Here is a 24163-nt window from a genome sequence, read left to right on the forward strand (position 1 = left end):
TTTTTATTTATCAACTTTCTATTTTAGACATCTTGAATTTCCCCATCATCTTGAATCTATTCTTGTACACTGCACTTTTGTTCCTGCCACTCACTCTCGTAGACAGGATGTGGCCTACCCCCAGCATGTCCACCAAAATGTAATGCTCTACAAGGCTCATTCAAATTCCAGCTCCTCCAGAAAGTATTTCTTCTGTGGATTGCTCTCTGAATGTGACCTCATCAGCCTCATCTTTCCACCTGCCTCTAGTAAGCAAACTCAGCTACACACCAATCATACGACATTTCACCACGATGTCATGCACTTGCATAAACTTAGGCCTTCACTTCTGCAAATTTGTCCTGCTCAAAACACCTTTCTTCCATTCATTCTCCGTCCCCCAGCTCCTTGTCAGCCTTGCAAACCTGAACTGGTCAGCTCAGACCACCATAACAAAATATACAGACTGGGTGGCGTAAACATCAGAAATGCATTTCCTCTCAGTTCTGGAGGCTAGAAGTCCATGATCAAGGTGTCAACAAATTTGGTTTGTGTTGAGGGCTTTCTTCCTGGCTTGCAGACGGCTACCTTCCTGCTATGTTATGTGCAGACCTAACTCTCTGGTGCCTCTCTCCTTATAAAGACACTAATCCTATCAGATCCAGACTCACTCTCATAACCTAATTTAACCTTAATTACTTCCAAAGAGAGGCTCATCTCCAAATACAACCACACTGGGAGTTAAGGACTTCAATATATGGTTTTTAGAAGCACACAAACATTCAGTAGGTAACATTCTCACATTTCACAGATCAACCTAAACATTATGTACTCTGTGAACTACCCAAAGTTAATCACATCTTTCTCATGCAATTTGTGTGACCTAGATGTATGCTTCTTGTTGTTGTTTCTGATTATCCACATGTACTTGAAAAGAAAATGATAGACGAAGGTTCTATATATTCCATAGATAAAACATATGCATTTGTATTGCTCAAATCTACACCCTTACTAATTGTCTTAACAATTTCTGAATCTCCCATTGATTGTAGATTTTCCATTTCTCCTTGTAATTCTATCAATTTTTGCTTTGAGTATATTGTGTTAAATGCACAGAGGTTATGGACTGCCAAATTCTCCTGGAGAAGATGTTGTTCTTTTTACCATTAGGTAATGACACTCATTTTGCTAATTAGGATTATGAACTTCAAGCTTATTTTTGTCTTACACTAATTATATAATACTAATCAGTTTTGTTTGGTTAGTATTTTCCTGATATATACTCTTCTATTACTTTTTCTTTCAACATTTCTAAGTCAATACATTTTAGGTGTATCACATTCATAAACAGAATATGTCTGAATTTTTCAATCCAAGCTCACAATTGCTGTCTTTTAAGTGGCAAATCTAGTCCATTTGTATCTATTGTGAATACTGATGTATTTGTATTCACGCCTACCATCTTACTTTGTGATCTCTATTTACCAAGATTTTCTGTTGCTTCTTTTTTCTCCTCTCCTGCCTTTTACTGGAATGACTGAGTTTCCTTCAATGGCATAGGAAGAGCACTGCAGTGAAAGTGGTGCATTTTAATATACCCCAAGAGGCCTGAAACACCAATCAGAAAGAATATATGCACCCCTATGTTCATAGCAGCACGATTTGTAATCACTAAGATCTGGAAACAGCCCAAGTGTCCATCAATAGATGAGTGGATGAAAAAGCTGTGGTACATATACACAGTGGAATACTATGCAGCTGTTAAGAAAGAAAGATCTCTTATCCTTTGAGACAACATGGAGGGACCTGGAGAGTATTATCTTAAGCGAAACAAGCCAATCATGGAAAGACAAATATCACATGATCTCATTTATTTGTGGAATATAATGCAAAAAACAAGCTGATGAACAAAATAGACCCAGAGACACAGAAGTAGGGTTCAGACTGACAAACCTCAGAAGAGGGGGGCAGGGGGAAGGGAGAGATAAACCACAGAACTTATATGCATGTATGTGTAACCATGGACATAGACAACAATGCTGGGACGGAGGGATTAGGAGGAGGGTGTCAATGGGGGAAAAAGGAGAAACATTTGTAACAAAAATGAACTAATAAAAACTGCCACACACACAAAAAAGATCCACTCCAGGTGTCAAGTACACAAAGTATACCAACAATTTTCTTTATCTTACTATTTTTCCTTTTACTATTATGGAGGTTATACAATTTATTTTTATTCTTTGAGCAGTTACTCTTAAAATTATAACTTACATGCTTAACTTAAACTAATCTGAAATTAACTAATATCTCTAGCCGCCTCCAAATACTACAAGGTCTTCAAAATGAATGAACTGATTCCACTATTCCATCTTCCACGTTATTTTTCACAAAAAACTTAGATCCATTTTATTTTTAAATCCCCCAAATTTATCCATCATTACCATTATTTAAATGCAATGCTTATGTCGATTTAATAAAATGTTTATTAATGAATTTCTTTTTTAACACATTGTTTCCAGCTCTCCACCTATTACTTTGAATTCTATGTCTTTGTTCCTGAAGCACATCTTTTAGAGTTCTTTCAACGGGGCTTTCAGTAGTAAACTCAGATTTGTTCTTTTAAATTTGTTCTTACTCATGAATAACAGTCTAGCAGGAAATTAATGTCTACATTACTCTAAAGACATTACTCCACTGAATTCTTAAATTACCCCTAAAATACTTACTTCTTCCTCCTCTGAATCACCATCGTCATCATCATCATCTTCCTCTTCTTCATGAAGAGGTGGAGGTAATCGGCCCATAGCTTCCTCCATACGATTAACTGGTTCTTCCACCATTTTGGGGGGTAAAGGAGGACCAATTAACTCATCAGAAGAAGAATCAGAACTCTCTTCACTTTCACTGCTGCTTGTATCACTGAAAATATAAAAACAGAACTCTTTGCCTTTGTTGCAACAAAGAAATCACTCTAGAGACAGGACTGATTTCTCAGGAAACTATGACTCTCCTTTTAACAACTGAGTGTTAAAATCGTTTTTATATTAAGAATGTAAAAAATTTATTTTATTTACTTATCTTACCTAATCATAAGTTAAAGTCAGAAATAAAGGTCACAGTAATTATACATTAGAGGCCTATTAGATCATCCTCTCTCATAAAAGGAACAGCAGAGCCCTGGCCAGTTTTGCTCAGTGGTTAGAGCGTCAGCCCTTGGACCAATGAAGTCTTGGGTTCTATTCCGGTCAAGGGCATGGACCTCGGTTGCAGTTTTCTCCTGGCCCTGGTTGGGTCAAGTGGGAAGCAACCCATCGATGTGTCCCTCTCATGTCAATGTTTCTCTCTTTCTCCTTCTCTCCCACTCTATCTGAAGATAAATTTTAAAAATCCTCAGATGAGGATTAAAATATGTGTGTGTGTATAAATATATATATAAATAAAGGGGGGGGCAGCAAAACAATTGAGATATGTAAGAAAAACTTCAAGATACTACATACACAAGGAAGAAAACCACTATTTACTATATTTGAATTCAATCACTGTTTGCTACAAGAGTGAATAAAGTCAGTCATGTAAAAAAGTTAATATTCTTCCCAAAATGTTTGAAAATTTTTTCTGAAATACAAATTGGTTCTCAGTTCTAATCCAAGTTTGCTGAGTTGCTAAAATGTTAAATTCCTGGACTGGAAGACTATCTTATTCAATATACTAATATATTCAATAGAATATCATATTGATTCTCTATTGTTTTTCTATGCAGCACACCTGAGAAGTAACCCGCACTTGCATTAAGATCTTTATCAACACCTCTAAGCATTCTGGAATCCACCACCACCCACCAGCTTCCACCTCCTACTCCACCCCAAAGGGTTGAGAACTGCATTCCTAATTGTATCAAATGATCTATCGAATATTTTATACGACTCAAAAGAGTTACTGCCTTCTAATAAAGTATTTCTGGTATGTAAGCTCCATGAAAACCGAAATTTCTCTCCTTTGTGTTCATTGCTGTGTCTCTAGCACCTAAATTATGTCTCAGGTATATAAAGAAAAAATGGGATTTTATCTTTATTTTCATCTAGGTTCAATGTTGAAAAAAATACATGATCACATACATGCTATCCTTACACAAAGGTAAGAGCTAGCAAATCTCCATACAGAGTTTCCTTTTGTTCTTGCAATGGTCCAGCTCACTGTGCTCCAGCCCCACAAGCCTTCTTTCTAACTAAACATGTTGAGCCTGGTTCAGCATGAGGGTCTTTGCACTGGCCATGGCCTCTTTCTCCTCACTGAGGTCTCCTCGAATGTCACCTCCTCAAGGAGGCCTACAGGGTCCCCCTTTCTAAACTTTCAAACACACCCCTACTAGTCACTATTACCTTAATTACCTTACTTTGATTATCTTTATTACACACATACTAAGTTATCTCATTGATTAGTTCTTTAGTTGTTCATAATCTGTTATCCATCCCCTCAAATACCTCCATAACACTATGAGCTCAGAGATTTCATCTGATTTGCTGACTGCTGTATCCCCAGTGCCTAAAGCAGTGCCTAATGCACAACAGATGTTCAACAAATAAATAATAGTTCAATGACTGAATAAATCTATACTGAAATATTCACACTCCCTAATTTTCTCCCTTGTGATCACAATTTTCCAACTGTAGTGGTTTAGAAGTCAGTCATTCTGAATGCAAATATTCAGGCCATTGTAAACTCAAAACTGAAATAATCCTTAGCACCTATGCTTTAACTGAGTTAACTAGTTCAGAAGTAAGCACTGAACTGAGAACTAAATGGATCCATGTTGATTTCATGGATGATTATGCAGACCTAATACCCACATGAACCGGACGGAATGCATCAGCTTCTCTATGCAGCTTCTAATTCCATTTGTCTTTTTGTTTCTGATGTATACAAGCCAAAATAAACAAATAAATAAACAACCTTTAACATATTTTCAATATTCTAAAACACAAAGTCTATGAAGTATGTCCAAAATTGTCCGAGAGAAAACAGAACATTGCATGTTTAAAGTATGCCTCTGATTCAATGTGGTGCCAAAATATGAACCAGAGCTTGAGAAACAATATGTATTAGATGAAAGACGGTTAAGAATCAAATCCTAATTTTTTCTCAGCTGACTTTTTAAAAGTTTGCTTAGCTAAGGATCAAATAAGATGTATAGCCCTAGCGGGTTTGGCTCAGCGGTAAGAACGTCGGACCATGGACCAAAGAGTCGATGCATTCTGGTCAAGGGCATGTACCTCAGTTGCGGTTTGATCCCCGGCCCTGGTTGGGGTCGTGAAGCAACCAATCAATGTGTCTCTCTCACATCTATGTTTCTCTTTTTCTCTCTCTCTTTCCTTCCCCTCTCTCTCCCTCACTCTATCTGAAAATCAATGGGAAAATATCCTCGGGTGAGGATTTTTTAAAAAAAGATGTATAGTTGTACAATTTCAATTTAGGAAGTAAATTCATTTTTTCTGGTACTAATTTCTTAAAATGAAACACAAATGTATGATTCCTACCTATAAATTGTAGTACACTAATATTTCTCTCCTATACTGCAGCTATATTTCATAGGATAAATGACATTTCTTCCCAGTATTTGATTTTTTTTAAATTTTTTTCTTTTATTGATATCAGAGAGAGAAAGGAAGGGAGAGAGTGAGAGAGAACATCAATTGGCTGCCTCCTGCATGCCCCCCACTGGGAATCAGGCCCACAACCTGGGTATGTGCCCTGACCAGGAATCGAACCGGTGACCTCTTGGTGCACGGGTTGTCATTCAACCAGTGAGCCACACCAGCTGGGCCCAGTATTTGATTTTTGAATGACAACTTATATCCATATATTACCTTAAAGCCAATAATAGAGATAGTCTTAGATGGTTGTCTTTCTCTAAACCAAATTTTAACACTGCAGATGTATAAAAAATTATTTGTATGCTTTGTGAAACAGACTATTAATATACTATAAAGAGGAAAAACTTAATCAAAATATATAATATTGAAAAAAATACAACAAATACCACATGATCTCACTTATATACGGAATATAATGAACATAACAGTCTGAGGAATACAGTAGACCCAGAAACATGGAAGTAGGGCACAGACTGACATCCCTCAGAAGAGGGGGGTGGGGGAGTGGGAAGAGATAAACCACAGAACTTATATGCATGTATGCATGACCAATGGACATGGACAACTAAGCTGGGGACGGGACAGGGGTGGAGTGGGGAGGGGGGTGCCAATGGGGTAAAAAAGTTAAAATATCTGTAACAAAAAAATAAATAAAAATTTTATATAAAAAAGAAAAAGAAAGAAAAAAATACAGCCAAGAGAGCAGAAGAGCAATCCCAAAAATGAATTGAAATTATCATAAGAAATTATTTATATGTAACAAGTCTGCATTAAAAAGCAGTGAAAGCCCTGGCTGATTTTGCTCAGTGGTTAAAGCATCAGCCTGTGAACCAGAGAGTCCCAGGTTCGGTTCCCGCTAAGAGCAGATATCTCGGTTGCGGTTTGTCCCTGGTCCCGGTTGGGGTCGTGTGGGTGGAACCAGTCAATGAGTCTCTTTCACATTGATGTTTCTCTCTCTCTCTCTCTCTCTCTCTCTCTCTCTCTCCCTCCCTCCCTCCCTCCCTCCCTCTCTCCCTCCTGCTCTATCTGAAGATAAATGCAAAAATATCCTCAGGTGAGGATAAAAAAAGCAGTGAAAAAAATGATCACCATGTAATAAATGCTAAACATCTATAAATTAAAATAGAAAACTACCCTAAAATCATACCTTACATTACACATTAGAATCATCAAGATAAGCCAAAATATAAAACCAAAAAAAGCTGGACCCCTACCTCACATATACAAAAGTAACAGGAAACCCAAAGGAATCTATAGACTCAATGCAATCCCCATCCTAACACCAACGGCATACTTCACAGAATTAGAACAATTATTTCAAAAGTTCATATGGAACCAAAAAAGGCCTCGAATAGCCACAGCAATCTTGAAAAGGAAGAACAAAGTTGGAGGGATCACAATACCAGATTTCAGGGTATACTACAAAGCCACTGTAATCAAAACAGCCTGGTACTGGCACAAGAACAGGCACATAGACCAGTGGAACAGAACAGAGAACCCAGAAATGGACCCAAGGCAATATGTTCAATTAATATTTGACAAAGGTGGCAAGAGCATACAGTGGAGTAAGGACAGCCTCTTTAATAAATGGTGCTGGGAAAATTGGACAGCTACTTGCAGAAAAATGAAACTAGACCATCAACTTACACCCTACACGAGAATAAACTCAAAATGGATAAAAGACTTAAATGTAACTCATGAATCCATAAAAATCCTAGAAGAGACTGTAGGCAACAAAATTTCAGACATCATACGAAGCAGAATTTTTACTGACACATCACCTAAGGCAATAGAAACACAGGAGAAAATGAACACATGGGACTACATCAAACTCAAAAGCTTCTGCACAGCGAAAGATACAATCATCAAAACGAAAAGGCTACCCACTGTATGGGACAGCATAATTGCCAATGATATATCAGATAAGGGGTTAATTTCCAATACATATAGAGTGCTCATACAACTCCACAAAAGGAAGACAAAGAATCCAATTAAAAAATGGGCAGAGGAACTGAATAGACACCTCTCCAAACAGGACATACAAATGGCTAAGAAACATATGAAGAAATGCTCGTCATCACTAATCATCAGAGAGATGCAAATTAAAACAACAATGAGGTATCACCTCACACCTGTCAGAATGGCCGCCATCAGCAAATCATCAAACAACAAGTGTTGGTGAGGGTGTGGAGAAAAGGGGACTCTAGTACACTGCTGGTGGGAATGCAGACTGGTGCAGGCACTATGGAAAATAATATGGTGTTACCTCAAAAAATTAAAAATTGAACTTCCAGTTGACCCAGTGATCCCACTTCTAGGAATATACCCTAAGAAGCCTGAAACACCAATCAGAAAGAATATATGTACCCCCATGTTTGTAGCAGCACTATTTACAATAGCTAAGATCTGGAAACAGCCCAAGTGTCCATCAGTAGACGAATGGATAAAAAAGCTGTGGTACATATACACAATGGAGTACTATGCAGCTATAAGAAAGAAAGACCTCTTATCCTTTGAGACTACATGGAGGGACCTGGAAAGTATCATCCTAAGTGAAACAAGCCAAACAGAGAAAGACAAGTTTCATATGATCTCACTTATTTGTGGAATATAATGAACATAACAGTCTGAGGAAGGGGGTAGTCCCAGAGATGCGGAAATGGGATACAGACTGACAATCCCCTAAAAAGGGGGGTGGTGGGGAAGAGATAAACCACAGAACTTATATGCATGTATGCATGAACAGTGGACATGGACAACAAACTGGGGAAAGGGCAGGGAGGGAGGGGAAGGGGGGAATCAGTGGGGGGAAAAGGAGAAACATCTGTAACAAAAATTAATTAAAAAACAAAAAAATAACAGGAAAAGGATCAATGACTAAAATATAAGAGCTAAAACAATAAAACTTATAGAACAGGAAATCTTCATGACCTATAATTTGGCCATGGATTCTTAGCTATGACACCAAAAACATGAGCAACAAAAAGAAAAAAATAGGTATATTGGCCTTTAAACACTTTGACGCATCAAGGACATTCATTATTAAGAAAATGAAAAGACAATCTACAGAATGGGAGAAGACATTTATCTGATAAGGGTTGAATAACAAGGATATATAAAAAACTCCTATAACTCAACAACAGACAAACAACCCAACTTAAATATGAGCAAAAACTTCAATAAGCATTTCTCCAAAGAAGCTACACAAATGGCCAATAAGCACATCAAAAGACGCTCAATAACAATAAACCTTAGGGAAATGATCACAGAAACCACAATGCAATACTACTTAATACCTACTAGAATGGCTAAAATAAAACAAAACAGGGGGAGGGGGGAATCAGTGGGGGAAAAAAGGAGAATCATCTGTAACAAAAATTAATCAATAAAAAATAAATAAATAAAAACAAAACAAAATGGAAAATAACAAGTGATAACAAGAATGTGGAGAAACAGGAACCTTCATACATTGCTACTAGGATTGTGAAATGGTGCAACCACTATGAAAAACAGTTTGGCAGTTCCTCAGAAAGTTAAATATAAAATTACTATATGACCTAGAAATTGCACACCTAGGCACATATAACCAAAAGAATCCAAAGCAAAGTCTCAAAGATGTATATACTTGTATGACAATGTTAATTGCATTCATAATACCTAAAGATGGAAATAACTCAAGTGTTCATTAACAAATGAATGAACAAATTATGGTATACACATACAATTGAATACTAGTCATCCGTTTAAAGGAATGAAGTTCTGATGCAACACAAACCTTGAAACCATTATGCAAATAGAAACCAGACACAAAAGGACAAACATTATATGATTCTACTTATTAAAATATCTAGAATTTCTAAATGGAAAATTAAACTGTATTGAAAATGAATTAATTATATAGCTTTATTTGTCAACATGAATGAATCTCAAAAACATCTTGTTGAACAGTAAAAACAAATTGGAAAAAATGCATTCATTACAGCATTAACGGTATCTATATTTATATAAAGTAAAAACTATTAAAAAGAAGAAAGAATTAACAGAGAAGTTTTCTCTTGTGGAAGAGAGAGAAATATAAGCAGAGAGGATTTCCAAGGCATCCGTAAAATTCTATGACCTGTCTCCTAAGCTGGGTGTTTCACTGTTCCCTTTACTTTAAACATAGGACATCTAAAGTTCTGTATTATGTGTATGACATACTTCTCACCAAAAAAATTTTTGTTTACTTAAGAGAAAAACTGCCTCTGACCCTATGGTGTCCATAACAGCAAGTATATGATAGTTTATAACATAATATGCTAAGTAATATAATAGACATATGGGGAAAAAGATTTTAAAATATGGAAAACAATATTATACATGTCTTAGGGATACAAAGATACAGAATGAAATTATAAAGAGATACATCCAATAAATTTAATTTAAAAAAAATTTTTTTTAAATGAAGGAAAATTCCAGTTAAAAAAACCATAGCTTAAAAATGTTTTGCCCAGCCCTGGCCAGTTTGGCTCAGCGGTTAGAGCGGCGGCCTGCGGTCTGGAGAGACCCGGGTTCGGTTCCCGCTAAGGGCACGTACTTCGGTTGCAGTTTGTCCCCGGCCCTGGTTGGTCGTGCGGGTGGCAGCCACTCGATGTGTCCCTTCACGTCGATGTTTCTCTCTCTCTCTCCCTTCCTCTCTCTCCCTCCCACTCTATCTGTACAAAAAAAATAGAAAAACATCCTCGGGTGAGGATTTAAAAAAAAAAAAAATGTTTTGCCCAAAATTATAATATTGGAGAATAAAAACAAAATTAAAATTTAGAAGACTGGTTACTTCTTTTTTTTTTTTTTTTAAGAAGAAAATCACATGGAATTTTTTTTTTCTTGATTGATTTTAGAGAGAGGAAAGGGGAGGGGGAGAGAGATAGAAACATTGATGAGAGAGAACATTGACTGGCCACCTCCTGCATGCCCCTCACTGGGGATCGGGCCCACAACCTGGGCATGTGCCCTGACCTGAAATCAAACCAGTGACCTATTGGTGAATAGGTCAATGCTCAACCAGTGAGCCATACCGGGCAGGCGAGCTCTAAGCTTTCTAAGAACCAAGGCACAGACCTCCGGTCAAGATGGCGGGTAGGTAAATACGGTATCTAAACGCAGTATCGCGTCCTCCCACAACTACATCAAAGTTACAACTAAACTACAGAACAACCATCATTCAGAACTGCCTGAAATCAAGCTGAATGGAAGCCCTACAACTACGGAATTAAAGCAGCAGCCACATGGAGACTGGTAGGAGGGCGGAGGGGACGGGCTGGTCCCACACCCAAGCGTGGTGGATAAAAATCAGGAGGACACCTCGGCTGGGAAGGTCTTTCCTGAGGACTAAGGGGTCCCCGTCCCACACCAGGCACCTCGCTCAGGGTTCCAGTGCCAAGAAGAGAATCCCCATCACTTCTGGCTGGAAAAACCAGCGGGAACTGAGGCTCAGGGAAGCTGAGGCAGCTGGAGCCCCAGGCAGCTCCTTAAAGGGCCCGCGCACGGACTTATCGGACTCTCTCCCTCTAAGCTCGGAGGGGAGGCAGCTCGAGGGCACCAGAGACATACAGGGAAGAATGGAGCTATTTGGCACTGGAGCGAGGGCTGGAGAGGGGGCTTTCTCCAGGACACATGCTGTCAGAGGCCTTTGTTCCTTTGGTGAGGCCTTCCCTGGGGCGGCAGACAGCTGCCATATCTGGGCCTCCAGCAACCTGGCTCACACTGGTAGCCCCGCCCTGGTGACTCCCTGACGCCCTGCCCCACCCAAATTTCAGGCCCACCCAAGCTGTTGCCAGTTGCTTAACCACAGGATTGGCCTGTCTTGGACACTGCTTCAGGTTTTCCTAAATTCTTTCAAACAAGCAGCATCTGATCTCAGCTAGCGCCATACCACTCATTAAGTAATACACAGAAACAAACACAGGGAGGCAGCCAAAATGAGGAGACAAAGAAACAGGTCCCAAATGAAAGAACAGAACAAAATCCCAGGAAAAGTACTAAGCAAAATGGAGATAAGCAACCTAACAGATGCTGAGTTCAAAACACTACTTATAAGGATGCTCAATGAACTCAGTGAGAACCTCAGCGAACTTACTGAGGGCCTCAAGAGCATAAAAAAGGATCAGTCAGAAATGAAGGAGGCACTAACTGAAATAAAGAATAATATACAGGGAATCAATAATAGAGTAGGTAAAGCCAAGAAGCAAATCATCAATTTGGAATATAAGGCAGCAAAAAACACCCAATCAGAACAGCAAAAAGAGAAAAGAATCCAAAAAAATGAGGAGAGGGTAAGAAGCCTCTGGGACAACTTCAAGTGTGCCAACATTCACATCTTGGGAGTGCCAGAAGAGAGAGAACAAGAAATGAAAAACCTATTTGAAATAATAATGGCAGAAAACTTCCCTAACTTGGTGAAGGAAACAGACATACAAGTCCAGGAAGCACAGAGTCCCAAACAAGATGAACCCCAAGAGGCCCACACCAAGACACATCATCATCAAAATGCAAAAGGTTCAAGACAAAGAGAGAATCTTAAAAGCAGCAAGAGAAAAGCAGTTAGTTACCTACAAGGGAGTTCCCATAAGACTGTCAGCTGATTTCTCATAAGAAACTTTGCAGGCCAGAAGGGAGTGGCAAGAAATATTCAGAGTGATGAAAAGCAAGAACCTACAACCAAGATTACTCTATCCTGCAAAGCTGTCATTTAGAGTCGATGGCCATATAAAGACTTTACCAGACAAAAAAAAGTTAAAGGAGTTCATCACCACCAAATTGTTATTAAATGAAATGTTGAAGGGTCTTTTTGAACAAAAAGGTAAAATATATGAACAAACAAAATGGTAATGAACACATATCTATCGACAATTGAATCTACAAACAAAATGAACAGGCAGAACAGAAACAATCTCATAGATACAGAGTACATTTTGTTGGTTGCCAGATGGTTGGGGGAATGGGGGGAAAAGGTGAAGGGATTAAGAAGTACAAATTGGTTGCTAGACTGACAAACCTTAAAGGGAAGGGAGTTGGGGGGTGGGAAGAAATAAACCAAAGAACTTATATGCATAACCAATGGATACAAACAACGTGTGGGAAAAGGCCAGAGCAGGGCGGGAGTGGGAAGGAGGGGGGTCAATAGGGGAGAAATGAGGAACATGAGGAACATCTGTAATACATTCAACAATAAAGATTAAGAAAAAGAAAATATATATATATATATACACCAAAAAAAGAAAGGAAAAAAAAGAACCATGGCAAAAAGGCAACAGTGTTCTATGTATCTAATAAAAAAAAACTCTTAGGGAAGAGAGGAAATTTTTCATCCTAGTGATCAATTCAAAAAGTAACTTATTATATGCACTCTACTATAGTAGAAACTATCTTGGATTGCACCTTGTAGTAAATAAAGGTGTTCTTACTATGGCTAGTTAATCAAACAAACTTCAAAGTTTTAATTAATTTTAGCCCTGGCTAGTTTGGCTCAGCAGTTAGAGCGTCAGCCCACGGACCAGAAAGTCTCGGGTTTGGTTCCCACTAAGGGCGCATACCACGGTTGTGGTTTGTTCCCAGGCCCGGTTGGGGTTGTGTGAGTGGCAACCAGTCGATGTGTGTCTCTCACATGGATGTTTCTCTCTCTCTTCCTCCCTCTCTCCCACCTGCTCATTCTGTAGATAAATGCAAAAATGTCGAGTGAGGATTAAAAAAAACACAAAAGTTTTAATTAATTTTAGCCACAGTGAAGTTATTTTATAGTAACATGATTCAATGCACAAAAGCAGTTTTAAAAAATCCAATAATAGATATAGAAAACCTATATGAAATATATCTCATAAGTTTTACATTCTCTATTATGCTTTTGACAGGTCTATTTACCTGCCATGGATTTTTTAGTTGAGGTCTTCTGAATCTGCGGTAACTAAATTTCCATTCTTTGATCAATGAAATGCAGTAAAGTTGTATTATATTTTTCTTGCTGATAATTTCTTTACAATATCAATAATAGTTCTGTAATAAAAATCACTAATCATTTTACCACCAGTAGTTTATGTAACGAATTGACAATTCAAAGCATTTAAAAGTAATGCTTGGGTTTTACTAGTGCATGTTCGATGTGGCTCTATCACATCGATGTTTCTCTCTGTCTCTCCTTCTCTCTCCCTCCTTCCCCCTCTATCTGATGATAAATGAAAAAAAAAAAAAAAAAAAATCCTCGAGTAAGGAATAAAAGAAAAAATGTTACTCTTAGAAAAAGGAGAGGTTTTTCTCTATCATATTGAAACCCAGGGACATTGCAAGATTGAAAACTGATCCAAAACCATAGACCATGAAAAACTCAATTATATGACTAGTAATATAAAGGAATAACACTCTATGACTAGGGGTGGCAAACTTAAGGCCACTGCTTGTTTCTTACTGATTTAGTGTAATACTGCCAAGCTCATTTGTTTATGTATTGTCTATGGCAGAGTTGGGTCACTGAGAAAGAGAATGTATGGACCCCAATGCCTAAAATATTTACCATCTGGTCTTTATAGAAAAAGTTTGCTGATCCCTGCTCTTTACTAATGTATGCAGAGACATGCATGTGCCTCAGGACTAAGCAGGTTTTAGGGTGGCAGTGTTATGAAAGGGAGAACCAGACTAGTAGTCCCATGTAGATGTCCCCCCTCCCTACAAAGATACTCTAGAAAAAATAAGTGTATTATGGAGTGAGAGTCTGCTCAGGAGCCTAGATTGAGATACCAAATATCTGCCCAGGAATAGACAAGCAAAAAAGTGAAATGACATATTATAAATGGTATTTTGTGTATTCAGGTATTTTATGTTTTTCTACCATGAACAGAAGAAATGTCAATCCAGTGGTAGATTTTACCACCAGTAGTTTATGTAACGAATTGACAATTCAAAATATACCTAAACAACATTAGATTTCTTGTATTATTCCATCTAGATTTGGTATCTATATACCTATTTATGACTTTTAAAGTTCTTAGTAATGAAGTTACATAGCATTAAATTTCACTTTAAAGTAATTAAAGTAATTTAAAGTAATGGCTGCTTTCTCCTCTTTCTCCTACAACCCAGTAAACTTTATATTGTGCCTCCATTTATAATTCTTTCTTATTATCTATTTCTGTAAAGGATCCCTCTAAATAAGGTTACCATGAATGCAGAATTTTGAGAAAAGGGACAAAAGATGTAAATGTCAAAATAAACTTGTCGACATCTTTTCAATTTTATATAGTTATGCTCTGCAGTAAAAAAGCACAGATTTCAATACTACCTCTGAAATACTTTAGAAAAACTCAGCTGACTCACAGGGTGACACAGGACCTTCTCATGATCCTAGGGATATACTATACTATTGCCTAAAATGGGAGAAATTATGCAAGCTTTTAATCAGGAACCTTGCCTAACTTGTGTTATGAACACCTAGAAAATTATAGTTTAACAGAATCCTTCTGAAAAAGTCAAGCACCTGGAAGATGATTGAGTGCAATCTCTGACCACATTTGAGCCTGAAGATGTGGGTTCAATATCTTCATTTTGCCTTCTCAATTCCTTCTCTCTGTTCATTTCTTCCTCTTTTTCTCTTGCTTCTGAAAAGATAAAAATAAATTTCTGTTAGACTTCAAAACTTGTCAGTATTAAAAAAGCTGAAAATCACCCTGGCCAGTTTGGCTCAGAGATTAGAGCGTTGGCCTGCGGTCCAGAGAGACCCAGGTTTGGTTCCCGCTAAGGGCGCATACCTGGGTTGCAGTTTGTCCCCGGCCCTGGTTGGTCATGCGGGTGGCAGCCACTTGATGTGTCCCTTTCACGTCGATCTCTCTCTCTCTCTCTCTCTCTCTCTCTCTCTCTCTCTCTCTTCCTCCCACTCTATCAGAACAAAAAAAATGGAAAAATGTCCTCGGGTGAGGATAAAAAAAAAAGGCTGAAAATTAACAGTCATAAAAATGTAACTTAAGAGTGCTACCATTAACAGCAAAAAATTATCACCTTAAATGCCCAACACTGGGAAAATAATTGAGCTACTGTATATCAACATAATATAAAATAAAGCCAATACAAGTCGTGATAAAAAATGTATCTGGAAAAATATTAACAGATGTGCTAAAGAAAATGAACATGTGAATAAAATATGAACCAGATTGGACTATGTAAAAAGATGTGGAAGGTGATAAGTAAAAAAAGTATTCGAAGGTAAGATTTTACGTAATTTCACTTATTTATTTTTTTTTTTACTATTTTTTTATTACAGTTTACATTCATTATTATTTTGTATTAGTTTTAGGTGTACAGCATAGTGGTCAGACAATAATCTACTTTACAAAGTGTTCCCCCCAATATTTCAAGTACCCACCTGGCACCATTTATAGTTATAACAATATTATTGACTATATTTCCTATGCTGTACTTTACATCCCCACATAATTTCACTTTATATTTTTAATATTTTAAACCATAAATTCAGCACTTTGTTCATTTATGAATTTCCCACACTGGATTTTTGGTCAGAGGCTTCCTCCCAAAATCATGAGAAAATTTCAATTACATTAGGTTTTTAGAATTGTTTACTTTGGAAAGAGAAAAATGTATGCAAAGGAATTTAATCTTTTTCCTCTGGTCATCTCACTCTACAATGGGGGACACATGGGAAGTAAATGAATTCTGTGAATTGTCTGGCTCTCAACTGCTACCATCTTTAATAACCTGGGATAATCTTTAACACTTTTTCCTTAATAATGAAAAACAACCCATCCAAAGTTAAGCAGTATCAAAAGGCATTTATTAATGAGAATGTTATACTCTCCAGGGTCTTTCCTTGTTAGGACACGAGGATAAGAAATAAGGAGAGAGCCAGAAAATGTCGACAGGCGACTAGTTTTTTGTTTTTTATTGATTTTTTTTTTTTTAGACAGAGAAGGGAGGAGAGATAGAAATATCGATGAGAGAGAATATCGATTGACCACCTCCCACATGCCCCCCTCCTTGGGGATCTGGCCCACAACCTGGGCACGTGCCCTGGCCAGGAATCGAACTGGCGACCTCCTGGTGCATAGGTCGATGCTCAACCACTGACCCACAATGGCCGGGCTAGATAGTCTTTTATTTCAAACCCAGAAAAGGTAAAGCAAATGCTAATAGCTCTAGAGCATGTTTTTGTTTTTTTGTTTGTTTGTTTCCTCCAGTAGGCTGAGATAGATTAGGAGTCAATAACTCTATACTTTGATAACCTGAGGAGGTCGAAAAATAAATTAAAAAATCTTAAGTATAATGTTCAAACTTAAGAGTGGGCCTGCTTGGCTCCTACCATTATCTAACTTCTCCAGTCAACCCTCCATACCCTCCAGGGCAGGGGTGAGGTTGGGGGACAACGGGACACCACATTTGGACACCTGGACTCTAGGGTCAGGTCTTAGGGACAGTCCTGACCCCTAATCAAGAAAACAATACCAAGGTACATTTCCCCCTTTTTTCTTTGCTAAGAAAACCAGTCTTTCCCAGGTAGGAGGAAACAGGGTGCTTTGGGAGGTGCTGGGCCCCTCTCTGCCTAGAGTGGGTGAATCTCAATTCCAAGTCAACCATATTACTCTTGCCAATGGCTGTTTTTAGAACTGATGTGCCACGCTAATACTAGCCAATAAGATGTGAAGGGAAGTCAGCTGAAGGTACATTTGAGAAAGGTTTTCTTCCTCCTAAAAAGTGATACAAAAAACAATTTCCTTTCAGCCTTCACAAGTGGTCACCTGCATGTAACAAAATTCTGCTGACAATTTTCAGTCATGAGGACAGTCAGCTTAGGACAAACCAACACTCTAATGCTGGCAAAGCAGAAAAGGGAGAAAAAAATCTCATGTCCTTCATGTCAGAACTTAGGAGATATATAAGAGCCCCATTCCAGAGTACTTGTCATGTGTGATACTAAATTGTTCCTACTTGAACCATTTTTATTTAGGTCCTCTATGACTTCTTTGCAAGTAACCAAAAGCATCTTAATATCAGCCTCAATTTAACAAAAATAACTACAGATATTACATGGAAGTTACTGTGTACCAGCTATTGTTTTAAGCACTTCCTATAATCTTTAATCTTCATAGCAACCTCTGAAGTAAGTACTACTGTTTTCAGCTTTATTGGGGTATAACTGACAAATAAAATTGTAAGATTTTTTTTTCTTTTCTCTCTCTTTTTCTTTTTTTTTTTTTTTGGTACGTGCCCCTAGCGGGAACCGAACCCGGGACTCTCTGGTCCACAGGCCGATATTCCAATCACTGAGTCAAACCAGCCAGGGCTAAAATTGTAAGATATTTAAAGTGTGCAATGTGATGATGTAATACACATATAAACTGTGAAAGGATTCTCCAAATGAAGTCAATGAGCACATCAATCACCCCACACATTTACCCTTTTTTCTTTATTGGTGAAAACATTTAAGTTCTAATTTCTTAGTAAATTTAATTATACAGTAGAGCAGAAGTAGGTACTATTTATTATCTTCACTGTACAGCTGAGGACTCTAAGACACAGAGAAATTAAGTAACAATACTACTAAGTCCCAGAGCAGTGAACTGAGGTGAACTGAGATTCCAGACTAGATCTTTCTTTGATGTGATCAGACTTTCTAGAGACTAAAACTGTAACCTACCCCAACCCCACCATTCTTTTAACATTGTTTCTGTAAGTAAGGACCTGTTAACTAAGATGTGACTGCAGATAAACAGCCTGTTCACTTAAGAATGATAGGATCTGCCTGGCCAGTGTGGCTCAGTGGATTGGGCAGCATCCCATGGACTGAGAGGTCTCGGTTTGATTCCCTGTCAGGGCACATGCCTGGGTTTCATGCTCAATCCCCAGTAGGGGGTGTGCAGGAGGCAGCCAATCGATGTTTCTCTCTCACATTGATGTTTCTCTCTCTCTCTGCATTCTTCTCTCTCTAAAATACCAATACAAACATATATTTTATTTATTTTTATTTATTTATAGATTTGAGAATTGAGAGACATCAATTTGTTGGTCCACTTATTCATGCATTCATGGTTGACTCTTTTTTTTTTCTTTTTGGTACATGCCCCTATTGGGAACTGAACCTGAGACCCTCTGGTCCACAGGCCTACGCTCCAACTGCTGAGCCAAACCAGACAGGGCCAAACATTTTTTTTAATTTTTTTTAAAGGAGTTCATCACCACCAAACCATTATTATTTTATTTTTATTTCTTATCCTCACCCGAGGACATTTTTTCCATTTTTTGTTCAGATAGAGTGGGAGGGAGGGAGAGGAAGAGAGAGAGAGAGAAAGAGAGAAACATCGACGTGAAAGGGACACATCGAGTGGCTGCCACCCGCACGACCAACCAGGGAAAGGGACAAACTGCAACCGAGGTACGTGCCCTTAGCGGGAACCGAACCTGGGTCTCTCTGGACCGCAGGCTGATGCTCTAACCGCTGAGCCAAACTGGCCAGGGCCCAAACATATTTTTTTTAAAAGAATTCTAGGAAATAACTTCAAAAGAAGCAGATTCTGCCCTGGCCAGTTTGGCTTAGCAGTTAGAGTATCAGCCTGTGGTCCAGGGAGACCTGGGTTCAGTTCCAGCTAAGGGCATGTACCTCGGTTATAGCTTGTCCCCGGTCCTGATTGGGTCATGCAGGTGGTGACCACTCGATGTGTCCCTTTCACATTGATGTCTCTCTCTTTCTCTCTCTCTCTCTATCTGAACAAAAACAAACAAACAAACAAAAAAAAAATGTCCTCAGGTGAGGATTAAAAAAAATAATAATAAAGAAACAGCAGATTCTGACCTTCAGACATTCTGGCTCCGGGAGATTTGCTGACCTTTAATCAGTTATCTGAAGACTGTGTTAACTTGCAATGTAGTCCCCTCAATGGAGAACTCTCAATCCCCTCCTTTTGCTTCCTTGTCTTGTTTATTTTCTTCCTCCTCGCTCCTTATAAAAAACCCCTGCCCATGTCAAATTGTTAAGAAGAGTCCGCTATCTTCTGAAGCTGTGGGCTCTTGAATAAACCACTTTCCTTCCACCAGTCTGTCTCCTGACTATTGGCTCTCAAGCAGGAGGCAGCAGAATCTGGGTTTTGTATCAAAATTATCCAACAAGCATCACCTATTTTATATAACAGTGAGCCTGCCTCTCTCCAAAGAGCTGTAAAGTACAGCCTTTACTGCTTGTCAGCAGACTGTCTGGAAATTGTGACCCACCACCAGTCTAACCAGAGTCCTCAGCAGTGGATAAATACTCCAAACTGTTGGTCCCATCCTAGTGAAGCATCCTACTTTTTAATTTAAAATTTTTACCTTTTTTTACACTAACATGAATTTTCTATACCAAGAGGTTCCTATAATCATCAGCTGCTTCATGAAAACAAGGTAGTGACAGGGGTTAGGACCAGGAGAAAAGAAGACATCTTAGAGAAAAAAATATTTTTTCCTCATTGTTGACTGAGGACAAAAACCAAATCAAACAAAAAAAGAATTCAATAACCCTGGCTGTTTTGGCACAACTGTTAGAGCATCGGCCCATGGACCAATGAGTCGTGGGTTCAATTCCAGTCAACGGTACCTCGGTCGCGGTTCATCCCCAGCCCTGGTCGGGTCAATGTGGCTCTATTACAACCATATTTATCTCTGTCTCTCTCTCTCTCCATCACTCTCACTCTATCTAATGATAAATGGAAAAATATCATTGGCTGAGGATTAATATGAAATAGAAAAAAACAAGAATTCAATAGACTGTAACTCTCTGACATAAGGAACTGTCCTGTGCATTTTCATCAAATGTGGTACCAAGCACACTGTCAACACTGTAAAATGTCTTCCCTTAACAAGAGTGCATTAACCTACTTCCAAAACATTTTATTCTTCCAAGCCCCTCATTGTATTATTACCTTTTTACTTTCAAGTAGCTAATAATTTTGGATAACCACTTCTACAAAAGCATCCCATACATATGTGACTTTTGCCTAGGTTAACAGCAAACTATTCAAAGCTACCATGTCCCAGCTGGGCTGATTCACGTAAACTGGAATTAAAATTAATGTAATTTTGCACCTGAAAATCTTAGAGCCAATCATTATAGCAACCACTTACCCTAAAGAAAGAAATGAGAATTAAGATAAACAAATGTGCCTGGCCTGAGTGGCTCTTTGGTTGAGCCTCGACCCATGCACCAAGAGGTCGCCAATCCGATTCCCAGTCAGGGCACATGCCCAGGTTGTGGGCCAAATCCCCAGTGGGGGGTATGTAGGAGGCAGGGAATCGATGTTTTCTCTCATCAATATTTCTCTCTCTCTTTCTAAAATCAATACAGAAAAAGAAATTTTAAAAAGATAAACAAATGTAAAGAGAATAAAATTACTATAAATATAAGCTAGAACAAATGTTTTCTAATCATGACATTCTTTTTAACTAATATTAAACATTTTAGATATTATTAAACATTTAGCTAAATATTTGTTATTCTAATTTAAACAATTCACTAGCCTACTAATTTCATGCAATTTACATTTAATGTTAAATGCTTAATGCCAAAATACTAGAAAGTAAAAAAAAAATTACATTAGTTACATTTCTTCATTAAATATTTAGAAATGTAACTACTGTGTACTAAGCTCTGTATTACGCACTGCAAATATAAAAATGAAGAACAAGATTCTTATCCTCAACATATGATCAATATTAAAATAAATTTGTAACATTTTTAAAGAGTTATGAAAAGAAAGGAAGGGAACAATTATGATCTCCAGGATTTTGAAATAATACCTGGAAAAAATAAAATATTAGTGATGCCTTAGGGGATGAGACAGAATTTAACTAGATAGGAAAACTGTTTCAGGTTAAAAAAAATTTATACTTTTCTGCCCTGGCCGGTTTGGCTCAGCGGTTAGAGCGTCGGCCTGCAGTCATGAGAGGCCCGGGTTCGGTTCCCGCTAAGGGCACGTACTTCGGTTGCAGTTTGTCCCCAGCCCTGGTCGGTCGTGCGGGTGGCAGCCACTCGATGTGTCCCTTTCACATCGATGTTTCTCTCTCTCTCTCTTCCTCTCTCTCCCTCCCACTCTACCTGAACAAAAATAAATAAATAAATAAATAAAAAAAAATTTATACTTTTCTAATTTCTAAAATCTCTGAGATTATTTTTCTTTTCATGATCACTAAATCTTCATTGAACTCATATTCAATCCTATCTTAATAATTTTTTCAACAAAGTTTTTTTTTAGGCATATAACAGAGAAGGTTCATAATCCATCCAAAGCACTATCCCACTGAAAATAAGAATGTGAATACAAAAAATTTTCTTCCCCATTTATCTCCTCATAGTATAACAGTTCTAAAAAAAAGGGTCTCTCTTTCATATACCCTATATACACATATAGCTTTCGGGAACATAAAAAACACTGAAAAACAATTTGTACAATGTTTCCTGATATTTCACATAACATTTTATTGAGGTTTTATGGTAATTCATCCTTTCTATAAGAGCACTTAAAAACCAAAACAGTTTACATCCACATACACAGACAATTAAACTTGCTATTAAATGGGACAAAGGTATTAAGAAGTACAAATTGGCAGTTACAAATAGTCACAGGGATGTAAAGTACAGCATAGGAAATATAGTCAACAATGTAACAACTATATATGGTGTCAGGTGGGTACTAGACTTAATGGGGGAATCATTTTGTAAGTTATATCAATGTCTAACAACTATGGTGTACACCTGAAACTGATATAAAATAATATTCAATGTTAAGTAAAATTGAAAACTTTTAATAAAAAATTTAAAAAAAGATTTAAGGACAAAAGAAAGGAAAGAGGAAGGGTGTGGAGTCAAAGTTCTTATTTTCCTCAAGTCGGATGTCAAGGCCCAGAGAAAAACTCCAATATCAATCATGAGATAAATAATGCCCCCATCAGTCCAGCCAGTGTGGCTCAGCAGTTGAGCGTCTTCCCATGCACCAAGAGGGTGCTGGTTTGATTCCCGGTCAGGACACATGCCCAAGATTGTGGGCCCAACCCCAGTGGGGGGCATGCAGGAGGCAGCCAATCGATGTTCTCTCTCATTGATGTTTCTATCTCTCCCTCTCACTTCCTCTCTCTCTAAAATCAATAAAGGAAAAATGAATAAATAAATAAATAAATAATAATAATAATAATGCCCATGTCAGAATTTTTAAACTTTTAAGAAAGCTAGTCAAACTTTGGATTTGTGTGTTTATTTATTTTATTTTATTTTTTAATCCTCACCCGAGGATATTTTTTCCATTTTTTTGTACAGATAGAATGGGAGGGAGAGAGAGGAAGGGAGAGAGAGAGAGAGAAACATCGACGTGAAGGGACACATCGAGTGGCTGCCACCCGCACGACCAACCAGGGCCAGGGACAAACTGCAACCGAGGTACGTGCCCTTAGCGGGAACCGAACCCGGGTCTCTCCGGACCGCAGGCCGATGCTCTAACCGCTGAGCCAAACTGGCCAGGGCTGGATTTGTGTGTATAGATTGGGGTAGAAAAGCAGTCCAAGTCCAAGGACATAATATTAAATCAAGAAAGTTAAACACATTTAATTCATCACAGAACAAAGTCTTAAGAGAATTTTTCAAAAATGTTAAAATCTAATGATTCCACTAGAATTCCTCTTATGTGCTAAATGCAAATATGTTTTACTGAAAGAAAAAAAAAAGGTAGAAATTAAAAGTAATATTTATAAAGTACTTTACTATTTAAAAGCTACTAGACCCAACCTTCTAAGTAAGGGAAGTCTTATCATTTCCACCTAACAGATGGGGAAATTAAGGATATGATATTTGAAAATCCACCCAATGTTACTCATCTAATAGAATGTGAGGGTGACCCTCAAACCTAGGTCCTCCAATTCCAAATCCCAAGCTCTTTACAATGGGTCATGCCATCTTAAAACATTCTCCAAAGAAGCTGAATTATTTTTTTAAAAGCTTTACCACAGGCCCTGGCTGGTTTGGCTCAGCAGTTAGTGCGTCAGCCAGTGGACCAAAGAGTTGCGGGTTTGATTCCAGTCAAGAGCACATGTACCTTGGTTACAGTTCTCCTGAGCCCTGGTTCGGGGTCATGTGCGAGGCAACCAACCAATCGATGTTTCTCTTTCTCTCTTTCATTTTCTCTCTCTCTCTCTCTCCCCCCCCCCACCCCTCCCTCCTTCCATCCCACTCTATCTGAAAATAAATGGAAAAGTATCCTCAGGTGAGAATTTTAAAAATAGTAATAATAAGTAAATAAATAAAAGCGTTACTACAGTTGTATATTCAATTCAATCTTCTCAAATATATATTGAAAACCTATCTTGCAAGGCATGGTACTAGAGCACTATAAAACTTATGTAGTTGTAGCCCTGGCTGGTTTGGCTCAGTGATTAGGTCCGCGGACCAGAGAGGCCAGGGTTTGGTTCCTGCTAAGGGCACGTACCTCGGTTGCAGTTTGTCCCAGGCCCCAGTTGGGGTCATGTGGGTGGCGACCACTCGATGT

The 24163-nt window shown here is 38.2% G+C and overlaps 1 protein-coding gene across 3 annotated transcripts in view; it reads right to left on the reverse strand.

Moving 5' to 3' along the window:
* WDR70 (WD repeat domain 70) overlaps nt 1-24163 on the reverse strand; it is a 298472-nt gene that overhangs the window by 266508 nt on the left and 7801 nt on the right. For all 3 annotated transcript variants that reach the window (XM_036280095.1, XM_036280098.1, XM_036280096.1), the window contains exons 4-5: nt 15133-15253; nt 2706-2898 (exon numbers count right to left, since the gene is read on the reverse strand). In XM_036280095.1, coding sequence (XP_036135988.1) covers nt 2706-2898; nt 15133-15253 — 314 coding nt within the window. The remainder of the gene's footprint in view (nt 1-2705; nt 2899-15132; nt 15254-24163) is intronic.

The sequence above is a fragment of the Molossus molossus genome, unplaced genomic scaffold (genome assembly GCF_014108415.1).
Source record: "Molossus molossus isolate mMolMol1 unplaced genomic scaffold, mMolMol1.p scaffold_m16_p_3, whole genome shotgun sequence".
NCBI classification, from domain to species: Eukaryota; Metazoa; Chordata; class Mammalia; order Chiroptera; family Molossidae; genus Molossus; species Molossus molossus.